The following is a 24,140-nucleotide window of genomic DNA, read 5'->3' on the forward strand; positions in this document are numbered from 1 at the left end:
TCAACGGCCCCCCTAAGTGGATGAGGTGGCATTTAAACCCATGCCTATTTGACTCTCAAACCTACACTCTTTTTTTTGCACCACGCTCTTTCTTAACATCTGACATTTATGTATTATTTTACAGTGTACAGAGCACATTTGCATATATGATATAATTAAATCCAAATCACTGTCGACAGCCGGGGAGATTATCCCAGACGGAATATGAGATTGCTTTTTTTTCCTCTCAAAGATACCTGAGCTTCTTGCTGGTAGTTGTGTCTCAAGGTATTGGGGTGCTGGCAAGGACAGCTCCCTACCCGCTCCTTCTCTCTCCCCACCCTTTAAATCTCTTCCTTATTATCACCTAGAATAGATGTTTCTGTCTCACAGAGAAATTCTAAATGTGCACGTATACAAGTTTTCGGTTTAGAATCATTGGTAGGAAATAAAGCTGAATGATCATGACTAGAATTAGCTTAGTGATTTCGATCTGTGAGTGGAACGTTCCCACAAGAGCTATCTGTGCGGCTGCCTACAGCGAGGTGGTTAATCTCAAGAATCTCAGTCTTCGCTCCATTCTCAGGGTGCCTCAAGGCCCACTCCCCGTCTGCTGCTGCCCGGTCCCCCCAGACGTGAGCACTGTGCCTCCAGGCCTGGGGCTGGGGTCTCGAAGGACTCCATTACAGCAGATGAGTCCTGAGCATTTCCCAGGAGACGGCATTTGGTTTCGTAGCATAGTGACTGAGAGTCCGATTGGGCTGGTCTGTGTCCTGGCTCTGCCACTTACTAGCTGTCTTGTCTTTAGCAAATCATTTCACCTCTCAGGGTCTCTGTTTCTTCATCTGTAAAGTGGGGACAGTAATATCTGCCCCGAGTGGCTTTTACAAGGCACCACCCACAAAAAGCCCAATACAGTGCTTGGGGCGCAGCAGACCCATCCTCCTGTCATCTGCCCACTTTGATCTCCGCGCTCTCACCTCCTTCGCCTGGAGCGCTGTCATAACACTGGTTTCATTTTCTTATTTGATCGCAGACAGCCAATTGCTCGTCTCCACACCAGGCCAGAGCATCTTTGCCCGCATCTCCAGCTCTCAGAGGGCAGGCTCTCAACAACCGTTCGTGGCCTAAATGAGCCGACTGATGGGGATTCACGCAGGGAGGTCAGGAGACCTGGACTCTCGAGTGGTCTCCGCCCCTGCGCACAGCGGCTCTGAGCCAGTTCCTTCCCTCCCCGGGCCTCACTCTCCCGTTCTGTGAAATGAGCGGCAGACTGGGTGGTTTCCTGGGATTCCAGAAGCCTTGGGAGTGATGATGGCTTCTGAACCTTTTAAAAATGGTAATAACTAAAATCACAAACCCCGTTTATTGAGGACGCTCGGCCTGCCAGGACTCATGCTGTGCATTTTCCCTGACTCGCTCTTTTAATCTCATGGTAACCGTGGGAGGCTGGGACTGCTTATACTCACATTGTACAAATGAGAGGGCTGAACTCAGAGAGGCCCAGCCACTCGGCCAAGGTTACTTTTCACTTGGCCAAGGCCGCGCGGCTAGAGAACGGCGGTGCTGGGGCTCCCACTGCTGCTGTACGCCACCTCTCCCCCAAACCAGATGGAAACCTCCTGAAGGCCTATCCTTTAAGGGAACAAAGAGAGAGCCTTGCTCCTCTGCTGCCCGCACAGCTTGGGAACAGAAGTTACGTACACGCAGTCATTATTTTTAAGCATTAAAGCAACAACAAGTCACTATCACCTTTGTCCTGGGCTAGACGGAAAAATTAATGTGTCAGGAATGAACCATAAATAGACTTTGCAGAAAAATCATTACCCCCAGGAGCCAGTGGCACCCAAATAACAAACATAATCAAAGACGAAAGCAGCTATTTCATCATTTCATTAATCACAGGTCACACCACTGGCCAGTGCAGTGTGGCCCAGAGGTCCCACTCCAGTCCCATCCAGTGTCACCCCTGATTCCACCATGACACAGACTTAAGTTCCTGAGTCACCACCTGGGCTACAGGCTACAGGACTGGTCACCACTTCCTGCAACTCCTTCATGCTGTTCCAGACATTTCTTGTGGGATTCATGGCTCCAGTGGAACCTTCTGGGGCTCAATGCTCATTCCTCAGCAAGTGGTTAAATCTTTGGCTCGAAAAGCCCTTCAGAGATAACACCATCCAGGCCCTTACAGGATAATAACCACAGTCAAAATAGTAAGAATTAATAAAAGTAGTTGCTTAGTGATATCAGGCACTGTGGTGAGCTCTTTAAGGAGCACCTCTCATTTCATCCTCAAAACAGAATCTGAGTGGCAGATGCATTTATGACCCCTCATTTCACCCTTTGGTAGTTCACCTGTGTTTTAATGACAGAAAACTCTGCTTTTCTCTTGGGTTCTGTTGGTTAGTTGGGTGCTAAAGGCTTCTGGGGTGCAGGGAGTAAGGACGTTCACCCAGAGTCCCACAGACTGGAGCGGGCGGCGTGGATTCAAACCCGGGCTCTGTGAGTCTGCCCTCGCTGCACGCTGCCTCTCAGAGAGGCAGTGAAGGAGCCGCAAGTCATGAGTTAGCAGAAAAAGCATGGTTTCTGGACTGTCTCGCTGGCTCCCTGTAGTTTCCCTGGGAAACTCTGAGCCCTGGTTGCCCTCCCTGACATTGCTAATAATGGCCATGCAGCCCCCACTTGGCCACCTCCAGTGGTGGGGGCTCATCACCTCCCCAGGAGGCCCCTTCTCACCGTGTGCTCTCTGCCTCCGAGCTGAAATGTGCAAAGCCTCCCCGCTGGCCCCACTTTTCCAGAGAGCAAATCTAACTTGCCTTCCGCACGACGGCCTTGCTCTGAGAGGACCTGTAAGGCAGCAACTAGAGCGATTTAATGCCACAAACACTCTCTGAGCACCCATGGGGTGGATACAGAGAGGAGCAAGCCCTCCTCTGATGGAGGGGAGCGGGGAGGTGGGGAGAGAGAGAGGGATGTGGAATGGGCAGCTGATAGGGTTAGAAGGCCAAAGAAGCAGATAATTGCCTGGGAGGGACAGGAAAGCTTCCAGAGCACCAGCGGGAGGAAAGGGTGGTGGTCTGGAGTCAGTGCCCGGTGCCCCGGGCTCCTCGATTTCTGTTCCGCCTCCTGAAGAGTGCCCCACGGCCGCTGAACACACCCAGGGTCTTGCATTGTTTAAAAGGCTGCCTTGACATGGCATCCACTGGTCACGATTCTGTCTCTGCTGTCTGCTCAGCCAAACTGCCTGAGCCAAACTCAGGCACACGGCACCATCTCCACAGCCTCCCCTCTGGATCATCAGGGGCACGTCCATTAGCTACCTCTCCGCCAAACTGCTTCTGCCCAATGACCGCGCATCTTCCATCTCTGAGCTCTTCTTTGCTCTAGCTCTCTGCAGCATTTGACAACGTGGAAGACTTCCTGCTGGAAATGCCCTCTTCCCACTTCGCTAACTCCTCACTCTCGGGCTTTTCTTGGTATGTTTTTGCTAACTCCTGACTCAGGCTGTGTGTCTCTGCTGGCTTTTCTCTGCTTTACCGGGTGTGGGGTCCCGCAGGGCTCTCCCGGGGCCCTGCTTCTTTTCTTTCTTCGTGTCATTCATTCCCTAGGCTTTAAATATCTTCCGTGAATCAATGCCCTCGTCCAAATCATTATCTCCAGGCCAGACAGCTTTTTTGCCACTGAGATGTCTCATTAGCATCTCAAAAAGCCTGTTAGAAATGGATCTTTCCATCTTGCCTTTCGAACCTGCTTTTCCTTAAATCCTACCCATTTCAATAAATACTATCTCCACCCACCTCCTTGCTCCAGCCAGAAGTCTGAGAGCCATTGTTGAAACTCCTCTCCCTCAGTCCCCACCTCTCCCCACCATCCCCCCTACTTTACACCCCTCCTTGCCATCTCCACTGTCACCCCCCAACCCAGCCTGAGGGGCCTGCGCTCCGCCGGACTCCCACACAGCCTGCTGGCTGTCTCCCCGCTTCCACCATTGCCCCCTGCCAACACAGCATCCACAATGACCTTTAAGAAACACGAAATAAGTCACGTATTCTCCTTCTTTAAGCTCCCCAACAACATCCAGAACAAAATCCACATTCCTCACCCTGCTCTGAGGGCGGGCGCTGCAAGATCCAGCCCCTCCTGCTTCTGCAGCTGCTCCATGTGCCAGCACACCCCTATTTTCCTGCAAGCCACCCCCTGCCCTCTTTCATTTCCTGGAAGCTGTGTACACCTTCCCCCCTCAGGGCCCCTGTCACCAGCTGGAACACGCTTCCCCTCAGTCTTCACCTGCATGGCACCTAGATCTCAGCTCCGGTGTTGCTGACAGATAGCCCTGACCCACTGCCTCATATCGATTAGGTCTTCTCTGCTGTCCTCCTTAAAACTTAGTTATTTTATTTCGTAGTTCTCATCACAACATGTGATTACATGTTTATTTCTGTGTTTCTGTGTTTAATGTCTGTCTGTCCACGTCTAGGGCGTGAGGCCTGGGTGTGTCCTAGGGGTCACTGCACGTGCCATCACTGCCAGCACCTGGCATGTGGGAGGGGGACACTAGCTGACTAACTGAATGAAATCTACAGGCGTAGTGCATGGCACGTGGTGGGTGTTTGGTAGATATCCGTCCTCTCCTCCCTGCCCCCTGCTTGGGTCACTGGCGGATTTTAGGAGATGCCTTCAGCATCCACTTAGGGTGGACAGAACCTGGGCTTTACATCAAACACACCTAAGTTCCCATCCAGGGTCTGCCTCTCCCAGCTGCTGGGTGACCTTGGCGCATCACTTCACTTCGGGAGCCTCAGCTTCTACCTACGCTGCCGGGCTCTTCTGGGGGCTCAATGAGAACACAGATGTCAGGGGCCCCGCCCGGTGTCTGGCACAGGGAAGATGCTCCATGAATCTGAGCTTCTTTCTTTATTGTCTTTAGAGGATCAGAGGGGCTAAGCGTGGCCAATAAACAGCCTGCTGTCCTGGAGGACAGAAGCAAAGACTCTCCCTTCCATTGTAGTTGCTGTGTTTCCAAAAAGTAGGCAATTTGGGGGAAGTTAGGCTGCCCTAACTCACCCACCACAGGCCACTTCCCTGCTCCCGCTGTTTGCTCCCAGTTAACTGGCTGTGCCTTCTGGAATTCACAGAAGACCAGAGTCCAGAGCCTTGGGGGTGCGCATGCCCACACACCAGGAGGACCGAGCCCTGTCCTCAAGGAGAGAGCCCTCTGAGGAGCTCTGAGGAGCCAGCCTGTCACTTGGAGAGGTGACGGGAGGAAGATCAGTGTCAAAAATAAGACAGAGAAGTGGGTTTCAACTTGACTCACATTAAGAATGTCACTTTAGAGCACAAACGAAAGAGAAGAGAAATGCTCTTTTATGCAGGAGTTTATTTTTGTCACTTTGTCAGAGAGAAATTGCAGCCCTGAGGGCATTGGAGCTGCACAGAATTACCCAAAACATTAACATGCAAATTGCCTTCTTTAGAGAAAGTAATTTTATTAGTGCACGAAAACGTTTCTTTCACTGTACTCAGGCTCAGGAGCAGTGTTGTCTGGGGGCCAGTTGGGGCCGCCGCAAATGGAGAATTAGGGAGAGTCCTAAACTTGGTTAGGATTCTGTTACCTCCTCTCCTTGGGACCACGCATGGAACACGCTTCTGGGGGTGTTACCATGGTTACACGGTTACAGCTGGTTGCCATGGGCACACTGAGTGTAGAGGGCAAGGGACTTGTTCAAGATCATGCAGCATGAATGGCAGAAGAAGAGGTGGAGCGTGAGGTCGCCTGACCTGTGTCCGTGAGCGACAGGGAACCACTGGGGGTCCTGGAAGTAGCCACTCGGAGAATAATGAGATCCCAGTGGCATTCTAGCCTTCTATTCACTTATTTATTCACTCACTCACTCATCCATTCAATAAGCTTTCGCTGTCCTAGGCCCTGGGGCCGAGATATGAATCAGGCACTGGCAGCAGCACCCGCAGGGGGCGGGTGGAGAGGCATACAGATGTATGCAACCACTGATGATCTAGCCAGGTCAGACCTACTGGAGACGAGTGCCAAGAACTGACAGACCACAGGCCAGAGTATGGCTGACTGTTTGGCAGGGAGGCAAGGAGAGGGGCCTGGAAGCTTCACTAAGGAGGGTGTCACATGTGGGCATTGTCCAGGTAGTCAAGGTAGGGAAGGGCATTGCAGGCAGGGAGAAAAGCATGAGCAGAGGCACGGAAGGAAGCATGTTGGCCTGGCCCAGACTAGCCTGTATGGCTGCTGCACAGGGTGCGTGGGAAGAGGGGGGCTGAGGTTGCAGAGGATGGAGAGGAGGCTGGCCAGGCCAGTCTCAAAGGCTGAAGAGCTCAGATTTTACCCTGCAGGTGGCAAGCAGACCTGCAGGGCCTGTTCAGAACAGAACCACGTTCCGGAGACTTCACGAGGGAGGGGGTTTCCCAGGCCCTGGAGTGCCAAAATGACAGAAGGTTGTATGAGGCTGCGCTTACATAAGACTTCTCCTCCCTTCACAGACTTGATCAGCGGGGAAGTGTGGGCAGAGACACCCACCTGCTACCAAGAAGAAAGCACCTCAGTCATGCAAGGTCTCGCTGAACAGTTCAGGTATGCACCATGCCCAAGAGGCCGCTGTCCCTCGCCCTGAGTTGGTTGGCGGTTGTCTCACATGACTGTGGTGGGGCACGGGGAACTGCTCCCACTGCCCCAGGAGCCGTCTTTTAGGGAAGTGAAGGGAAAATGCGGCTATTTCAAGTACACACAGAGCTAATGTGGAGATCTTGAGTGGGCATACTCTATCTCAGGGTTTGCCAACCTCGACACATGTCAGATTCGGGGCCAGACAATTCTTTGTTGTGAGAGTTTGTCTTGCGCATTACAGGATGTTTTGCAGCATCCCTGGCCTCTACCCACTAAATGCCAATAGCAACTTGCCTCCTTCCCCAGTTGTGACAACCAAAATGTCTCCAGACATGGCCAAATGTCCCCTGGGGAAATTGCCCCCAGTTGTGAACCACCGGTCTATCTAGACTTCAAGGAAGACTTATGGAGGTCAAGGATGCCTGCCCACTGGAAGCCTCCCCAGTCTTCCAGCGAGATGCAGAGCACCAGCAGGGCGTGGGCGCTGTCCTCTCCGCTCTCCCATGGGGCAGAGTGTAGGTTTCATCACACATGTGTATTGACTACCTCAAAAAAAAAAAGTATCTAAATTACTCCTAAAAAGATCAAGGAAAAAGAGCAGGGTGGAGAGGGAGAAAGCCAATGGATAGTAGGTGGTTCTCCCAATAACTCGCCAGGGTCTCAGAGTCTCTCATCTGTAAAGCAAGGGCATTGGAATGGATGATCTCTAAGGCCTTTCTGGTTTTAAACACTATGATGCAATAACAGTAAGATAAACACACGTTGGAGAATGCCCCCAACAGATGTTGAAATTGGCCCCATGTGAGAGACAGTGAACTATGGGATGGATAAGGCTCTAAAATGGCTAATCTGGCCATTCCCTTGATGAGAGACAGAGAACTGGTCAGATGACTCATGCAGTTCTCACTTTACTCACAGGTTAAATGACTAAGCCCAGATTTCATGAGGAATTCCATGGAAAATCTCTGCCAGGGCCTGTATGTTAAACACTTTTGGAATGCTTGTGATTGGTGCAGTTTCTCAAAGACCATTAGAACCTGAAGACAAATAATTTTGGCTCTACCACCCACTACCTGGGTGACCCTGGGCATAACACTTAACCTCTCTGAGCCTCAGCTCTCTTCTCTGTAACCTGGAGTAGAAAGGTTAACTCTCAGGACTAGAGGGAAAAGTGTAAAATGCTAACAGAAAACTTCCAGTTTCAGCTCCAACATGCAAAGAGCTTAGAAGTCATCACTCCCATCCTCACAACAAGAAAAAAGATGAGCAAACTGAAAATCGATGCCTTTTCTTACATCCAGCTGAGAATTGAGGTCACAGGGCAAACCGCCATCCTGAAAAGAGGACAGACAAGTAAATACAGAGAATCACAGCTGAGATCAGCTTACTGGCAACAGAGCTGCTGGAGCCAATAACTGATAGGAACATTTAATTGGTAAGCGAAGAATTTCTGGAGGCTGAGTGTGGACTAGATGGAGAGTTAAAAACTCCTGGGGGTCCAGTCATAGCGGGTCTTCCACACTTTTGTGGTTTTACTCCAGCACCCCACCAGGCTCTCAAGGTGACAACTGTAGAAAAATCCCTCATGCTTCCGGCAGGGGTGGGGGTGGGGGGGAAAGTAACCATTTTGAAATATGCCCAGAGCATTCTCCATATCAAAAGACTGCCCTCCATGGAAATTACTTTACCTGAGGCTTAGCTGACTGAAAAAAAGGGCAATTAGTCAACTCCAGCCTCTCTAGCCTTCCGCCTCACATAGGGGGAGAGTAAAAGGCTCAGACACACTTCTGAAAGTCGCATCCAAGGACTCAAGCCCACTAGGAAACTGAGACTTAATCATAATATCACAGAATGCCTTCTTTCCCCAGCACCTTACCACCACATCAACGGGGCTCTAGCATAACAACAGCGGGTTACAACTGAGAGAGCTGCAAGACAAGAGTCTATTTAAGAAGGAGTTTTTAGGGAAACCCTAAGACGACAGATGGAGAAAATCAAGGAAACTAAAGTCTGGCACCAACAGCTGCAGCAAACATTAAACACAGCCCAGCTTCTAGCCAGATTAACATATAACCTCACACCAAAAGCCCGATTACCTCAGTTCCTACTACCAGATACATCATGTCCAGCTTTCAACAAAAAATTACAAGCCCTGCTAAAAGGCAAGAAAAAAACATGAGCTGAAGAGACAAAGTAAGCATCAGAACTCGACTCAGATATGACACAGATGTTAGAGTCATCTGATGGGAATTCAAAATAATGATGAGCAATAGCTAAGGGTTCTACTGGAAAACGTAGGCACTGTTCAAGAACAGATGGGTAATGTAAGTAGAGAGATGGAAACTCTAGGAAAGAATCCAAAGGAAATGCTAGAAATAAAAAACGTTGTAGCAGGAATGAAGAATGCCCACAGTGGACTTATCAGCAGACTGGATGTGGCCAAGGAAAGAATTGGTAAGCCTGAAGATATGGCAATAGGAACATCACAAACTGAAATGAAAAAAGAATGAAAAAAAGGAGCCTGTCCAGGAACAGTAGGACAACTACAAGAGGTGTAACATACACACAATGGGAATACCAGAAGGAGAAGAGAGAAAGGAGCAGAAGACACATTTGAAGTAATAATAGCCGAGGATTTCCCAAAATTAATACAGACACTCAAACCACAGATCCAGGAAGCCCAGAGAATAACAAGCAAGAGAGATACCAAAAAATATATGCCTAGGCATATCATATTTAAACTGCAGAAAATCAAGAGACAAAGAGAAAATCTTCAAAGAAGCCAGAGGAAAAAACACTTTACCTATAGAGGAACAAGGATGAGAATTATATTGGCCATCTCATCAGAAATCTTGCCAGCAAGAAGAAAGTGGAGTCAAATATTTAAAATGTTAAAAGAAAAAACCCCTACCAACCTAGAATTCTGTATCCAGGGAAATTATCCTTCAAAGGTGAAGTAGAAATAAGGACTTTCTCAGACAAACAAAGACTGAAGGAATTTGTTGCTGGTAGATTTGCCTTGCAAGGATTGTTACAAGAAGTTCTTCAGAAAGAAGGAAAATGCTGTAGGTCGGAAACTCAGATCTAAATAAAAGAAAAGAGCATCAGAGAAGGAATAAATGAAAGTAAAACAAAATCTTTTTATTTTCTTATTCTTAATTGATCTGATAGATAACTGTTTGTTCAAAGTAATAGAAGCAACAATGTATTGGGTGATTATAGCTTAGGAATAAGTGAAATGAATGACAGCAATGTTATCAGGGAGGGAGGGAGGAATTGGGAATACAATGGTATAAGGTACCTGCACTATCCATTAAGTGGCATAGTGCTATTTGAAAATGGACTTATTAGCTGGAAACATACATTGCAAACTCTAGAACAAACACTGAATTCTCTTTTAAAAGAAGTATAATTGATAGGTTGAAAGAAGAGAGAAAATGAAATCATATAAAATACTCAATTACTTAAGGCAGAAAAAGAGGGGAAGATAAAAAAGAAACAAAGAATGAGTACAATGAATAGAAAGCAGTTACAAACATGGGAGATATTAACCCAACTATATCAATAATTACTTTTCACGTGAATGGTTTAAATATACAAGTTAGAAGACAGAGATTGTTAGAGTGGATAAAAATACAAAATTCAACTGTATGTTGCTTACAAGGAACCCACTTTAAACATAAAGATGTAGATAAAAAGTAAAAGGATGGAGAAAGCTATATCACGCTAACACTAACCAAAAGAAAGTTGGAGTAGTACATTAACGTCAGACAAAGCAGATTGCATAACAAGGAAAATTACCAGGGATGGAGGTGGGCATTACATAATGATAAAGGGGTCAATTCTTTGATGACACAACAGTCCTTATAACACAGATATAACTAAAGACAGTGTCAAAATACATGAGAGAAAGCCAAAAGAACTGCAAGGGAAAATAGACAAATCTACTATTATAGTTGGAGATTTCAACACCCCTCTATCAGTAATTGACAGATCCAGCAGGCAGAAAATTGGTAAGGATAGAGTTGAACTGAACGGCACCATCAATCAACTGGGTCTAATTGACATGTATAAAATACTTCATCTGACAAGAGCAAAATACATTCTTTTCAGTTCACGTGGAACATTCACCAAGATACACTACATTTTAGGCCATAAAACACATCTTAGCAAATTTAAAAGAATACAAATCATACAAAGTATGTTCTCAGACCACAATGGAATTAAACTAGAGATCAAAAACAGAAAGATAGCTGGAAAGTCTTGAAATATTTGGAGATTAAATAGCACATGTCTAAACAATATATGGGTCAAAAAATAAGTCTCAAGAGAAATTTAAAAATATTTTGAACTAAATGAATATAAAACTGGAACTTACTGAATTTTGTGGGGTGCAGTGAAAGCAGTGCTTAGAGGGAAATTTATAGCATTGAATGCAAATATTAGACAAGATGAAAGATCTAAAATCAATCATCTAAGCTTCCACCTTAGGAAACTAGAAAAAAGAAGAGCAAATTAAATCCAAAAAAGCAGAAGGAAAGAAATAATAAAAATTGGAGTGCAAATCAATGAAATTTAAAACAGGAACTCAATACGGAAACTCAATTAAACCAAAAAGTGGTTCTATCAGAGGATCAATGAAATTGATAAACCTCCAGCCAGATGAACAAGGAAAAAAGAGAGATGATTACTAGAATACTAATTAGTCATTAAAAATTACTACTATCAGAAACGAAAGAAGGCTCATCACTACTGATTCCGTGGACATTAAAAGGGTAATAAAGGAACATTATGAATAACTCTATGCCCACAAATTTGGTAACTTAGATGAAATGGACCAATCCCTTGAAAGATACAATTTCCCAAAACTCATACAAAAAGAAAAAGATAATTTGAATAGGCTTGTATCTACCAAAGAAATTTAATCAATAACTAATAAACTTCCACAGAAGAAAACACTAGGCTCTGATGGTTTCACTGATAAATTCTACCAAACTTTCAAGAAAGAAATGACATCAATTCTTTGCCATCTCTTCCAGAATATAGAAACAGAGGGACCATGTCTTAACTCATTTCAGGAGGCCAGCATTACCCTAACACAAAACCAGCCAACAGCATTACAAGAAAGGAAAACTATAGATCAATCTCTCTTGTAAAACAGATGCAAAAATCCTTGACAAAATATTAGCAAATCAAGTCCAACAATGTATAAAAAGAACTATACACCATGACCAATAATTATTCTAGGTATGCAAGCCTGCTTCAGCATCCCAAAATCGAATAACCTAAACTATCACAATGACAGGCTAAAGAAGAAAAATCACATGATCACAATGATAGCTGCACAAAAAGCATTTGACAAAATCAAACACTTATTCATGACTAAAAAAAAAAACAAAGCTCCCAGCAAACTGGTAATAGAGGAGAACTTCCTCCACTTGATGAAGAATATCTACAAAAACCCTACAGCTAACACCATACTCGGTGATGAGAAGGTGGATGCTTTCCCCCTGAGATCAGGAACAAGACAAGGATGTCCCTTCTCATCACTCCTGTTCCACGTTGTACTGGGAATCTTAGCTAATATAGTAAGACAAGACAAGAAAAGAAAAGGTATATAGATTGGGAAGGAAGAAATAAAACTGTCTTTGTTTTCAGATGACATAGTTGTCAATGTAGAAAATCTGAACAAATTGACAAAGAAAGTCCTGGAACTAGTAAGTGATTTTAGCAAGGTTGCAGCATATAAGATTAATATACAAAAGTCAATTGCTTTCCTATATACCAGCAATAAACAATTGGAACTTGAAATTAAAAACACAACACCATTTACATTAGCACCAAAATAAAAATATTTAGGTACAAATCTAACAGAATAGGTATAAAATCTACATGAAGAAAACTACAAAACTTGGATGAAAGAAATAAAAGATCTACATCAATGGAGAGATATTTCATGTTCAAGGATAGGAAGGCTCAATATTGTTAAGATGTCTGTTCTTCCCAACTCAGTCTATAGATTGAACACCTTCCAAATCAAAATTCCAAACAAGTTATTTTGTGGATATTGACAAACTGAGTCTAAAATTTATATGGGAAGGCAAAAGACCAGAACAGCCAAAACAATCCTGAAGAAGGACCGTCGCAGGACTGGCACTACCCAACTTCAAAACTTACTATCAAGCTGTAATAGTGAGAAAAACGTGGTCTCAGCAAGAGAACAGAAAAAATAGATCAATGGCACAGAACACGGAGCTCAGAAATAGACTCACACAAATATAATCAACTGATCTTTGACAAAGGAGCAAAGGTAATTCAACGGAGAAAGGATAGTCTTTAACAAATGGTGCTGGAACAATATCTATTGGCAAAAAAAAAAAAAACCCAAAACCAATTTAGACACAGATCTTTTTTATAAATTGAAATAACATTGATTTATAACATTACAAAAATTTCAGGTGTACCTTGTAATATATTTTGAATTCTGTGTAGATTACATCATGTTCACCACGCAAAGACTAATTACAATCCCTCACCACACACATGTGCTTAAACACCCCTTTCGCCCTCCTCCCTCCCACCTTCCCCTCTGGTAACCACCAATTCAATCTCTGGTGCTATGTGTTTGTTTGTCATTGTTTTTATCTTCTACTTAGAGTGAGATCATATGGTATTTGACTTTCTCCCTCTGACTTTTTTCACTTAGCATAATACTCACAAGGTCCATCCATGTTGTCACAAATGGCCAGATTTCATAATTTCTTATGGCCGAGTAGTATTCCACCGAGACACAGATCTTATGCCTTTCACAAAAATTAACTCAAAATGGATCACAGACCTCAATATAAAATGCAAAACCATAAAACCTCTAGAAGATAACATAGGAGAAAATCTAGGGGAACTTGGATTTGGTTATGAATTTTTAGATATACCACCAAAAGCAAAATCCATGAAAGAAAAAAATGATTAAGTTAGACTCTACTAAACTTAAAAACTTCTGCTCTGTGAAAGACACTGTTGAGAGAATGGAAAGATAAGCCACACACTGGGAGAAAATATTTGCAAAAGACATATCTGATAAAGGACTTGTATCCAAAATACACAACAATAAGAAAATTCAACAATAAGAAAAAAAAAACCCAATTAATAAATGGGCAAAAGATCTGAACAGACATCTCACCAAAGAAGACATACAAATGACAAACAAGCATATGAAAAGATGCTCAACATCATCTGTCTTTAGAGAATTGCAAATTAAAACAATGAGGTACCACCACACATCTATTACACACCTATAACAATGGCTAAATGCAAAAAACTGACAATACTAAATGTTGACAAGGATGTGGAGCAACAGGAACTCTCATTCATTGCTGGTGGGAATGTGAAATGGTACAGCCGCTTTGACAGACAGTATGGCAGTTTCTTAAAAAGCTAAACATATTCCTACCATATGATCCAGCAATCTCATTCCTAGGTATTTGCCCAATTGTGTTGAAAACTTATGTCCACGCAAAACCTGCACACAATTGTTTATAGCAGCTTTACTCATAATTGCCAAAAATTGGAAGCAACCAAGATGTCCTTCAGTAGGTGAATGGATTAACAAACAGTGGCACATCCATTCAACGGACTATTACTCAGATATAAAAAGAAATCAGCTATCAAGCCAGAAAAACAGATGGAGGACCCTTAAATGCATATTGCTAAGTGAAAGAAGCCAGTCTGAAAAGGCTACAAATTGTATGATTCCAACTATGTGACATTCAGGAAAAGGCAAAACTATGGCGACAGTAAGAAAGACCCGTGGTTGCCAGGGGTTCAGGGCGAGGGAGGCTAAGCAGGTGGGGCCCAGGGGATTCTTAGGGCACTGAAAATATTCTGTATGGCTCTGTAATGTGGGATACGTTACACTAGAAATCTGCCAAAATACATCGAATGTAGAACACGGAGTAAACTTTAATGTAAACTGTGAACTTTAATTAACAATAATGTATTAATATTTATTCATTAACTGTAACAAATGTGCACGAATGTAGTACGTGATTGTAGGAGAAACTGTGTGTGGGGGGTAATATGGGAATTCTCTACTATCTACTCAATTTTTCTGTAAATCTAAAACTGTTCTAAAGAAATTAAGCCTATTAATTTAAAACAATGCTTTTAGAGCACCTGGCACTTGTTAGGCGCTCGATAAATGTAGCTCATGTCCGTGTCAATCACTGGCAGTCAGGTTAAGAGGCAGCCTGCTGGAGGTTTAGTTAGGAGACACGGGTCCTCATCCAAGCGCTCCGTGTACTAGCCGGGTGCCATTGGAGGTGGCCCCTAACCCATCTCGTCCTCATTTCCTCAACTCTAAATAGCAGGGCTGCTGGGAGCATCCAGTGCCATGTTTTGTAACAGTAAAGTGTATGTGAGCTTTCTACTGACTCCCCAGCTGGAGGAGGAGCGGAGGTGGGGGTGGCTTGAGGAGGAGACCCCTGGATGCATGCGTCTGTTGTCGTTATCTCCCTGAACCAAGACCAAGGACCAAACCATCGTCTTAGCAAACACAGCCTGCCCAGCCCCGAGGGATGCTTCAGTCACTCAGTCAGGCTCTTGGGCCCGGGGACATTAGGGGATTGGCACAGCCCTCCATCTTCACGTGCTTGTGACTGTTGTCACTTCTCGAGGCAGCACAGAACTGAAGCTCAGCTTCCTTCTCTGCCCCAAACTCCCTCGTTAGCCCTCTGAGCCGTGGTTTCCTCCTCCCTAAACTGGGTCATGGGAGTAAAGACTGAGCTCGCTGGGAGTGTGAGCATTCAGTGAACAAGTAGACTAGAAAACTCTTTAGTCATCTCTAAACACACACAAAAGTCAGGGACAATGTCTCGTTCCAGCCAGGTGTCCACTTCCTTACTAAATCCTTACAACAACCCAAGGGGGATGTCATCGGCCCTGTTTTAAAGAAGAATGTGGCTCCCAGAGTTAAGTGCCCCCTCTAAGGGCTCCCAGATGGGAGGGGGCACAGAATTGAGCCCAGGCAGCTGACACAGCCGCTCACGCTTTCCCAAAATGCTCCATCCTGCTGCCACTGTTCCTGCAAGATCTGGGATGGTAAGCAACAAGCACAAGGAAAGGGGAGGGCTGTATAAAAAACCATTCCACGTTTTCCTTTTGTCTCTTTCTTTGGGGGATGGGGCCAGGCAATGGGCGGGGATCCTGTCCCCTTCACCCAGGCGGAGAGGACAGAGAGGAGGATGAAGAAGGGGCACCAGCCTGACAGACGGACTGTGGGGTGACTACACGTCTTTGGCGGCGCTCACGGAGGGGACAAGCAGTTACAGAAGGCGCAGCCTGCGCGGTCGCAGGCCCCGAAGACAAGTGTCTGTGCGAGGGAGAGGCCGAGCTGGCATTTCTCTTGGCTCCCTTGCTTTTATTAAAAATAATTCTGACGCCGACTATTTTGTAAGTGTGTAGGGCACACATCCAGAGAGGCCCATCTGACTTCGAGATAATTTCAAGGCTGAAGAACATTGCTTGTGCCAGACACGTCGCGCGAGGCGCGGCGTGAAACCTGCCTAGTTACGGGCGGCCACCCATGTTTCAGAGGGAGGGGGCCGTCCATGTATATGCATAAGTGAGGCTTCGCTAAACATTCCAAGTAAAAATACTTTTAAATATTTCAGTACATCGTTAACCAAATACATTTCAGTTGGGGCTCATTCCAGCTGATGAAAGTACAGGAGGCAGATGATTTGCATAAGTCGACTGAGGAAATTTGGTGAGAGACAGTAATGAGACTCAGACGCCCACGGGATCAGCAGATTGTCACGTCCCGATTCCTCGTCCATTCGACATATGTTCGTGGGGCTCCTGCTATGAGCAGGCCCAGTGCGAGGCTTCATTAAGGCGGGAACAACTCTGCTTGTGGAGGTTAGTCCATGCTAAGGGGCAGATGCCACACCCTCCTTCCAGTGTTTAGTTGGCCATGTTGTCAAGGAGCAGGGCTGGATGCTATTGGAGCTGATGGGAAGAGGGAGGGACCGGGCCCAGCCTGAGGGCTGAGGAAGGCTCCTGAGGAGACAGCCTGCGCCGTGGTGGGTGATGAGAGGGGGTTTCCAGCAGAGGCAAGTGCCCACGGTGGAGGACCTCCAAGGTGGCCAGCCACCCTGGCTGGAGCCAGTGAGTGTGGGGCCTGTGATGGGAGCACTGGCTGCCCGGGAGAAGGGGTCCAGTCTGCGAGGCCCTCCCTCACTCAGGGGCTCTACCCTAGAGTTGGAATCGTGACCCCAGGACTACAGGCAGCTGGTGGTTGGCTCTGAGTTGAAAGGTGATGCAGAGGGGGGGCTGGAGGCCACCACAGCCACCCAAGGGCAGCGAGCACTGGCCCGTGTGGGAGCAGACACTACAAAGGAATGGTGAAAGTCGTTCTTCAGAGACTATGGCAAACAGAAATGGAGAGAAGCTGGGCCTGGAGAGCCAGCAGCACTGCCTTCCCAGCTAAAGGTCCCCAGCCCTCCCCAGCCACACAGGGCCCACTTGCCTGTGCTTTCCTGAGTCGGACGCATGGGTTCCTCTTTCCAGTCAAACCCCACAACATTGCTATATAAGGCAAAGGCGTGAGGGAGGGTGGAGAGGGGAGCAGCCAGGCACTAGGTTGTTTACAGCAACAGCTAAAGGCTAAAGGCAAGAGAGGGGAGTCTTGGAGAGAAAGGAGAGGAGCGCCCGGCGCTGGGTCGGGCACCAAGGTAACGTCTGTTGTCGCGGCGTCCCATCCCTCTCACAGCCTGTGAGCGTCTCCAGGCAGGCGCTTCTTCCTGTCTGTTCCCAGCACCTGCAGAGCGCCTGGCATGAGTGGGTGCCCAGGAAGCGTTTCCTGAGAGAGGGACGCAGCAAGAGCAATGTGGTAGCAATCGCAGCAGCCCCGCTCACTGAGCCTTTCCTACAGCAGCCCCTGCTCTGAGTGCGACCCCTGCTTCCTCTCGCTTCACCCATGTCAATGTTTTTATGAGGTGGGCACTGTCATTAGCTTCACTTTACAGATGGTGAACATGGAGTTCCGAGAAAGTCACGTAACTTGCAGAGGATACACAGCCAGATTCGAAGCCAGGTCTGTCTGATCCCAGAGCCCAGGGATTTGGTTACACTGCTGGTCAAACGAAGGCAGTCCCAGGAAGGGGGCACACGGCTCAGGTGTTCTTCAAGCAGTGGAAGAAATGTTCCTTATTTTGGTCAAAGAGTCCACAGCATATATCAGACATTAAATTATGCCACTCTTAGATTTCCCTCTGCAAGCAAAGTGTGTGTGTGCGCGCGCGCTTGTGCCGTGCATGCATGTGTGAGGCACGTGTGCTCAAATGGGCAGAGAATTGGGGTGGGAAAGGCTCTCCAATCCATTTTTTTTTTGCTTTGCAATCATGTTTCCATTGGTTACAGAGGGACCTTTAGCTTATATCTTAAAACAGCAAAGCACGTGGCTGTGAAGTGAACAAAGCTGTTGAGGTTCAGAAGCTCCTCACACCCCCATCCCCCATGTCGGTGGTGGGTTAGATGGACAAGATGCCTGGTACCGGGCCCACATGTTCCCTCCGCAAGTGAAATGTTTGTCTCTCATAGATGATGCCAGATACTGCCTTTTATTGCCTAATCTTGATGCCATCCTCGTCTCTCGCCGCAGAGAAGTGAAATTCACTCTGGGAAGAGTTGGGAGCAAAGTCTAAATGATAAGGAGGAGTCCGTGAGTGCAATTTACATGTAATGACGCATCCCCACTGACAAATTTGTTTCTTCATTTGATTCTGGGCAAGGAGAGGGCTACCACACCCCAGTTTTGCTGATAACACCCTCATTTAGATTTCTGTGTTCTGCTCGAAATTCTAGAATAGGAAATTGAAATCCTTTTTTTTAAATGACAATTACATTGGCCTGCTGGAGAGTGTGAGATTGCATATTACTGAATTCCATCAAGCTCCTAAATAGTCCATGACATTCGAACAGAGAGGAAGACAAGCCTATTTAGGGACGATGAGCACAGGATGCAGATGCGGGTTCTGTGGGTGGGGAGAGGCGGGGAAAGGGCTGGTGTGGGGAGAGCCTCTTGTTAGATGTGGGTTATTGTCAAGTCCTAGCTTTTGTTTTGGATGGTGAGTTTGTGGATGCTTAGTTCATTATTAAAAATAACTAATTCAAAAAGCTAACTAAACAAAAGCAGGCTATGCAGGGACCAGGATGGAAGTGTCTCATGAACCAAGAATTATGATTAATCCAATTCTATGCAGCTGAGGCCCAACAACAACAAAAAAGCAACTGGAAACAAGCCTATTCAAAAGGATGGTCTGAGACCTGATACAGAATGTGCATACTTTTTCTTATTGGTTTTAATTTTTTTCTTACTCATCTTTTTACACACCATTTCTTCTCTATTTCAAGAACAGGGTATCCTCATATGGGTTGCATAAAGGTGCATAAAGGTCTCAAGCATCAGGAATTGGGTGAACCCCCTTGGTGGGCACCAAAACCTCATTAGGGCAGAAGGAAGGTCTGGGCTGGCTGCCGGAAACGGATGGTGCATGAGCACGTGGATGCAGCTCGTGTGGGTGATGGTCTATCCAAACAGGCTGGCGTTTTATGCTGGACGTTCAGGAGAGGAAAGGGACACCCTGTCCAACCAGAGCACTGCTCCTAAGAGATGTTTCTCACACTCGGAACTCCCTGCATTGAGGATGTGGGGCATTTTTTATTTTGGCATTCATCTGCTCATCAAATATTCACTGGTCACTGAGCAAGATGCTTTGGCAGGCTCTGGGCCATGCACCGGGCCCTTGGGGATACAGAACCCACAGTGAGGGCCTTTTCTGGGCCACACACCTCGCTGAGTGCTTTGTACGTGTTCTCTCTCTGATCTCTCACAGCACCACTCCTTTGTCGCCCCCACATCGGAGCTCTGGCCATACCTATTAGAGTTGTCAACGGTGCGTCCTTTTCACCTGGGAAAGACACTGAGTACAATGGAAAGGCGATGGGCTCTGAAGGCCGACTGCTCTTGGTTCAAACCCCAGGTCCCCGCTGTAACACTTGACGCACCTGTTTCAACTCACCTCTTTAAGCCTCAGGTTTCTCATCTATCAAATGGGAATAACAGCCCTTATGTCACAGGGCTGAGTGAGAATTAAATGAGATAATTCATAAGAGGCATTTTTTGTTTCTGTCACATAGCAAATGTTCAGTAAACCGTCTCCATTACTATTTTTTTTCTTGAGAGTAGGATCTGTAAATACTTTCTCTTTGTATTCCCATAGGGCCCAGTATGTGGTAACATGTTCCTTCCGTGTTTGTTGAATGAATGAATGAGTGAATGAGTGCCTGCCCTTTGGGAATGAGAGCCCATGTTCTACTGCTCTCAGACTCCTTTCTTGTCAGCCCTACAGCAGCTCTAGGACAGGTGAAGCTGCCCCACTCCAGCACGGCACCCACTCCTCTGGCCAGGACTTAACCGGAACTGAGGGCCTGAGGTTCCAGGCTCTGCACCTAGTGGGAAGGAGGAAGGACTCTCTGGTCTTTCTGCTGACACTTTCCAGAAGGAAGAAGCACCTTCAACCACAAATGTCTTCTTTTGCCATCCAGTAGCTTCCTGAATGGTCCCAAGAACATGACTGTCTTCAGAAACTCCTTCTCCTTGAGAATCTGACCAGCTTCCTCAGGAAGCAAGAACTGGGGCCTGGCTTGCACCAGCTGTGGGACCGCGGTGCCCCTGAAACCATGGGCACAGTCAGGCTTCTCATTCCGGGCTTTAATGCCCAGCCCCCACTACCTCTACCCCCTAGACCCTAGACCCTTCTTTTCTGGAGCCATGGAAACAGGAGTACAAGCAACAAGGAGGACGGAAAGGGAGACAGGCGCCACCTCCCACTCCAGTTCTGTCCTCCTGCAGGCCCTGTGCTCTGTGAGTTGACCTTTCACCTCCCTGCCTCACAAGCTCTGCCCCCTCCCCAGTCATTCAAAGGAACAAGCGCTGCTTGGTGTGGCCCTGGATTGGGGATGGTGTCTGGTCCAGCAGACAGGAGGTTTCAGTTCAAATCTGCCCTCTGCTGCTCACTGGCTAAGGAATTTCAGACAAGTCACTTTTGCTCTTGGAACCTCAGGATCCTCATCTGTAAAACGGGATACGATTACCCACCTCGAAGTTCTGGTGTGAGAACTAGCAGTGATGTGTGCACACAGGAAGTAATCTCAAAATTGTAATTACTACTAACTAACGGTTATTACTCCATGCATTCAGGGGCTGAGGCGTGGCAAAGGCCTGGAAGCTCCCATCTCCAGTTTCGATTGTCAGATGTGCTAAAAATAACTATTTTTCTCAATCTCCTTAGCTAGGTCAGCAGAACGGAGAGACCCCGGCAGATCCCAGAAAGCGTCACCGGAGCCTGTACTGAGGACAGCCCCTGTGGATTCCACTTACAGGGAGCAATTTAAGAGGCAAACAAAACATGAAAAGCTACTCAGAATTAACAATGGGCCAGATGGTAATGCTAGTTTGAAGCAATAAAATATGATAAATAGCTTCCTGCTGCTACTCCTGATCAATTTCAATATTTAATAATTCCACTGCCACCCCCACCCCCTCCTCCGGCCCCCTCCACAGGGTCCTGCGATGACTCCTGGCATTCAACTCACAGAACAAACACTTCTTCGCTTTCTGAAGGCGTCAGCAAAAAGCACGCTGCTCAATTGTCACATGAGTGCTCTCGGTCCTGGAGATGATAATTAATCTGCCTACTTCTCCTGAAGACGCTCCAGCTCACGCCTCTCCTAGTTGCCAGGGAAGGCTGCGAGGGAGCTCCGACTGCAGAGATGTGATAGGAGTATTGGTATTCCTCGAGTTTTGCATTCCCATTAAAGGAAGGGGAGCCATAGGGTGGTCATCTTACTCCAGGACCAATCAGGAGGATAAAGCAACCCGGAAGGCCACAATGGCAGCCTGGTGTTAGAGTCTTATGCCCCGGCCATGCCTCTGAGCCTCAGTTTCCTTCTCCATACAGTGGAGATCATTGAGCCTACCTCCAGGAGAATTATAGCCAGTGCTGCACATGCAAAGTGCCCGGCAGGATGCTGGGCGTGCAGGAAATGCCCAACAACTGGCAGCCGGCAGCAGCAAATGACGCCTGAGCGCCCTGCCTGCAGGGACCTCCTGCTGGTCCCTGTGGTCAGGAAGCTGTAGCCCAGGGCAGATCACAGGTGTGGGGCAGGATCTGGCAAGGGCACCCTGCGGTCAGACAGACCAGACCACCCCAGGATTCTCCCCACTCGGTGCCCATTAATAAGATTAACCGCTTTGCACGGCCTGTGAGGGTTCCAATGGCTTTCCTACCCACTGGCCCAGGAGACCTCAGGCACCCCTGGAGAGCAGGTATTTTGGCATCGTTCACCAGAGGCAATGGAGAGGAGGTAAAATGGCTTTTCAAGCTGACATCGTAGGAAACGGCAGTCAATTCTAGTTTGGATCTCCCAACCCCCGACTTCATGTCCTCTCCCCAAATCACAGGAGAAGGCTGCTCCTCAAGGTGCCCCCTCCTCTGTGTGTCCCCTTCACAGGGAGGGACGCCTGGGGGCCAGGTCACCTGTGCTGCAGTTTACTCATCTGTGAAATGAGACTTGTAATATACCCACTACACTGGTTCACGGGCACATTTAATAAGGGAATATGCATGAAAGTACTTTGTAATTTTGTGATGAGCTGTACAAAGGTCAGGTATGGTTATTATGACTTTTTAGAAAAGCACCTTCTGTGAGGAAAAAGATCAGAAACTCATTCCCCCAAAGGTGGGTTCTTCTCACCAAAGCCTTCACTGGCCCCACATTACCTAGAGGATCAAGATCAAACTCTTTCGTGTGGCATTTGAGGCCTCGACACCCCATCTCTGCCCCTTCTCCCTTCCCTTCCCGAGTCAGCCTATCTAAGTTGCTTGGGGTTACCTGAGCCTTTCACAAGCCTAGCCCTGCCAGAGGGGTCTGTCCTGCCTTGTACACAGGCTTATCCCACTCATGCTTCTCCAAGAAGTGTTCCTGGGGCCTCCCTTGATTAGGAGCTCCTCCTCTGGGGTCCCGGATAACCTCTCTGTGCTTCTCTCCATCCTAGCCTGCATCACGGTACCCTAGTGACGGGTTTTTATCTGCCTCCCAGATCTACAGTGAGTTCCATCCGAGCGAGAACCGAGTGCTACTCACTCTAGTCCATCCAGGGCCTGGCCCGGCATATGCTCAGTCAGTATGTGCTGAGGGGTGAATGAATAAACGAATAACTAAGTATTCCCAGGAGAAATGGAATCAGAGTCTTAAGCAAAGACAATGGATTCTAACGGCGGAATTAGAATGTGGTTGGGCACAGCCTTGGTAGCAGAATTCAGGGTCGTGCTCTGAATTCAAATTCAGCTCAGCCTCTTGAGCCATGTCTAGAGCTGGTAGGATAACCTTCCTCCTTCCCCCACCTTGATCCTTAAAAAGGAGGAGCAGAAAATGTACTGCCCATCCCTGTCTGGACTCCCCGCAGGGCGTGGTGGAGGCCAGGCATCGGGTACCTGAATCACGCTGGTCCAGGGTCATGGAGTTCCATCTCCTTGTGATGTCGATGTAGAGGATGTCCACAGCGGCCATGGACAGGCTGCTGCTGCTGAGCTTGCAGTTCCTGCCCAAAATGAGAAGGGACATGTTACTGCTGGACCAAACCCGTCCTGTTCTGTCTTGCCTCCACGCCTTGGCCTGGGCTGTGTTCCCCACCTGGCAGGCCCTCCCTTCCAACAGCTGGAACTAGGGAAGGGTATGTGGCTGGGAAATTTGGGAGAGAAGGCTGCAAATACACGTTGAGATTAGGTCATGTGGGCTCCTGTAATTTGGTTAATTAGGGGTCTAAAGGGCTGGAAAGAGCAAGGACTTTAGGGCGGCAAGTCTTGAGTTGAACCTGGCTCTGCCTCTGAGAAGCTGGACGGCCCTGGTTGAGCCTCAGTTTCCTCACCTGTAAGACAGGCGGTCTTTATCACAGTCGCTGTGTCACTGTACAGGCTGAGGCATCACAGCTGTCCGGAAGTGCATCCCCCTGGAAATGCTCACCAGATGAGTCCCTGGCGCCAAAGCTACGGAGAGGAACTCAAGGCTTCTGGGCTTCCCCCAGCTTAACCTGTCACCTGAAGATTTACAGGCCCTGATCAGCCACAGTAAGCCCAAGATTTACAGAGCAGAACAGCACAGGCTGGCCCACGCCCCTTCGTGTGAGCTGAGGCAGCTTCACTGGGGATGCCCCTCTGTGCTCACTCCTGACCTTAGGGGAGCCACCTGGAAGTGACAGGAGGAGGGATGGGGCAGGCCTCTGAGCTTCAGATGTTCCCCTGGCTTAGGGGCAGAGAGGCAAAGATAACCAGGTTTTCATTCCGATGTCAGCAATGGTGATTTCTGTCCGAGCCACAGAGGGGTGTGCAGAATCCTCTCCCTCCTCCTCACTTGTGCCTTTGTGGTCTAGAATTGTGGCGGGGGGTGGGGGTGGGGGGGAATCTGG

At 47.4% G+C, this 24,140-nt stretch overlaps 1 protein-coding gene and 1 long non-coding RNA gene across 11 annotated transcripts in view; one reads left to right on the forward strand and one right to left on the reverse strand.

Annotated features, from left to right (window-relative positions):
* Window positions 1–24,140, reverse strand: part of TTLL11 (tubulin tyrosine ligase like 11) — a 227,413-nt gene that overhangs the window by 15,371 nt on the left and 187,902 nt on the right. For all 10 annotated transcript variants that reach the window (XM_070596184.1, XM_070596188.1, XM_070596189.1 and 7 more), the window contains one exon: window positions 23,170–23,276. In XM_070596184.1, coding sequence (XP_070452285.1) covers window positions 23,170–23,276 — 107 coding nt within the window. The remainder of the gene's footprint in view (window positions 1–23,169; window positions 23,277–24,140) is intronic.
* LOC139079690 (uncharacterized) lies at window positions 18,210–21,155 on the forward strand. The gene is made up of 2 exons (XR_011533539.1): window positions 18,210–18,332; window positions 20,965–21,155. It is a non-coding gene; the product is annotated as an uncharacterized lncRNA (long non-coding RNA).

Source organism: Equus przewalskii, chromosome 26 (genome assembly GCF_037783145.1).
Source record: "Equus przewalskii isolate Varuska chromosome 26, EquPr2, whole genome shotgun sequence".
Taxonomy (NCBI): Eukaryota; Metazoa; Chordata; class Mammalia; order Perissodactyla; family Equidae; genus Equus; species Equus przewalskii.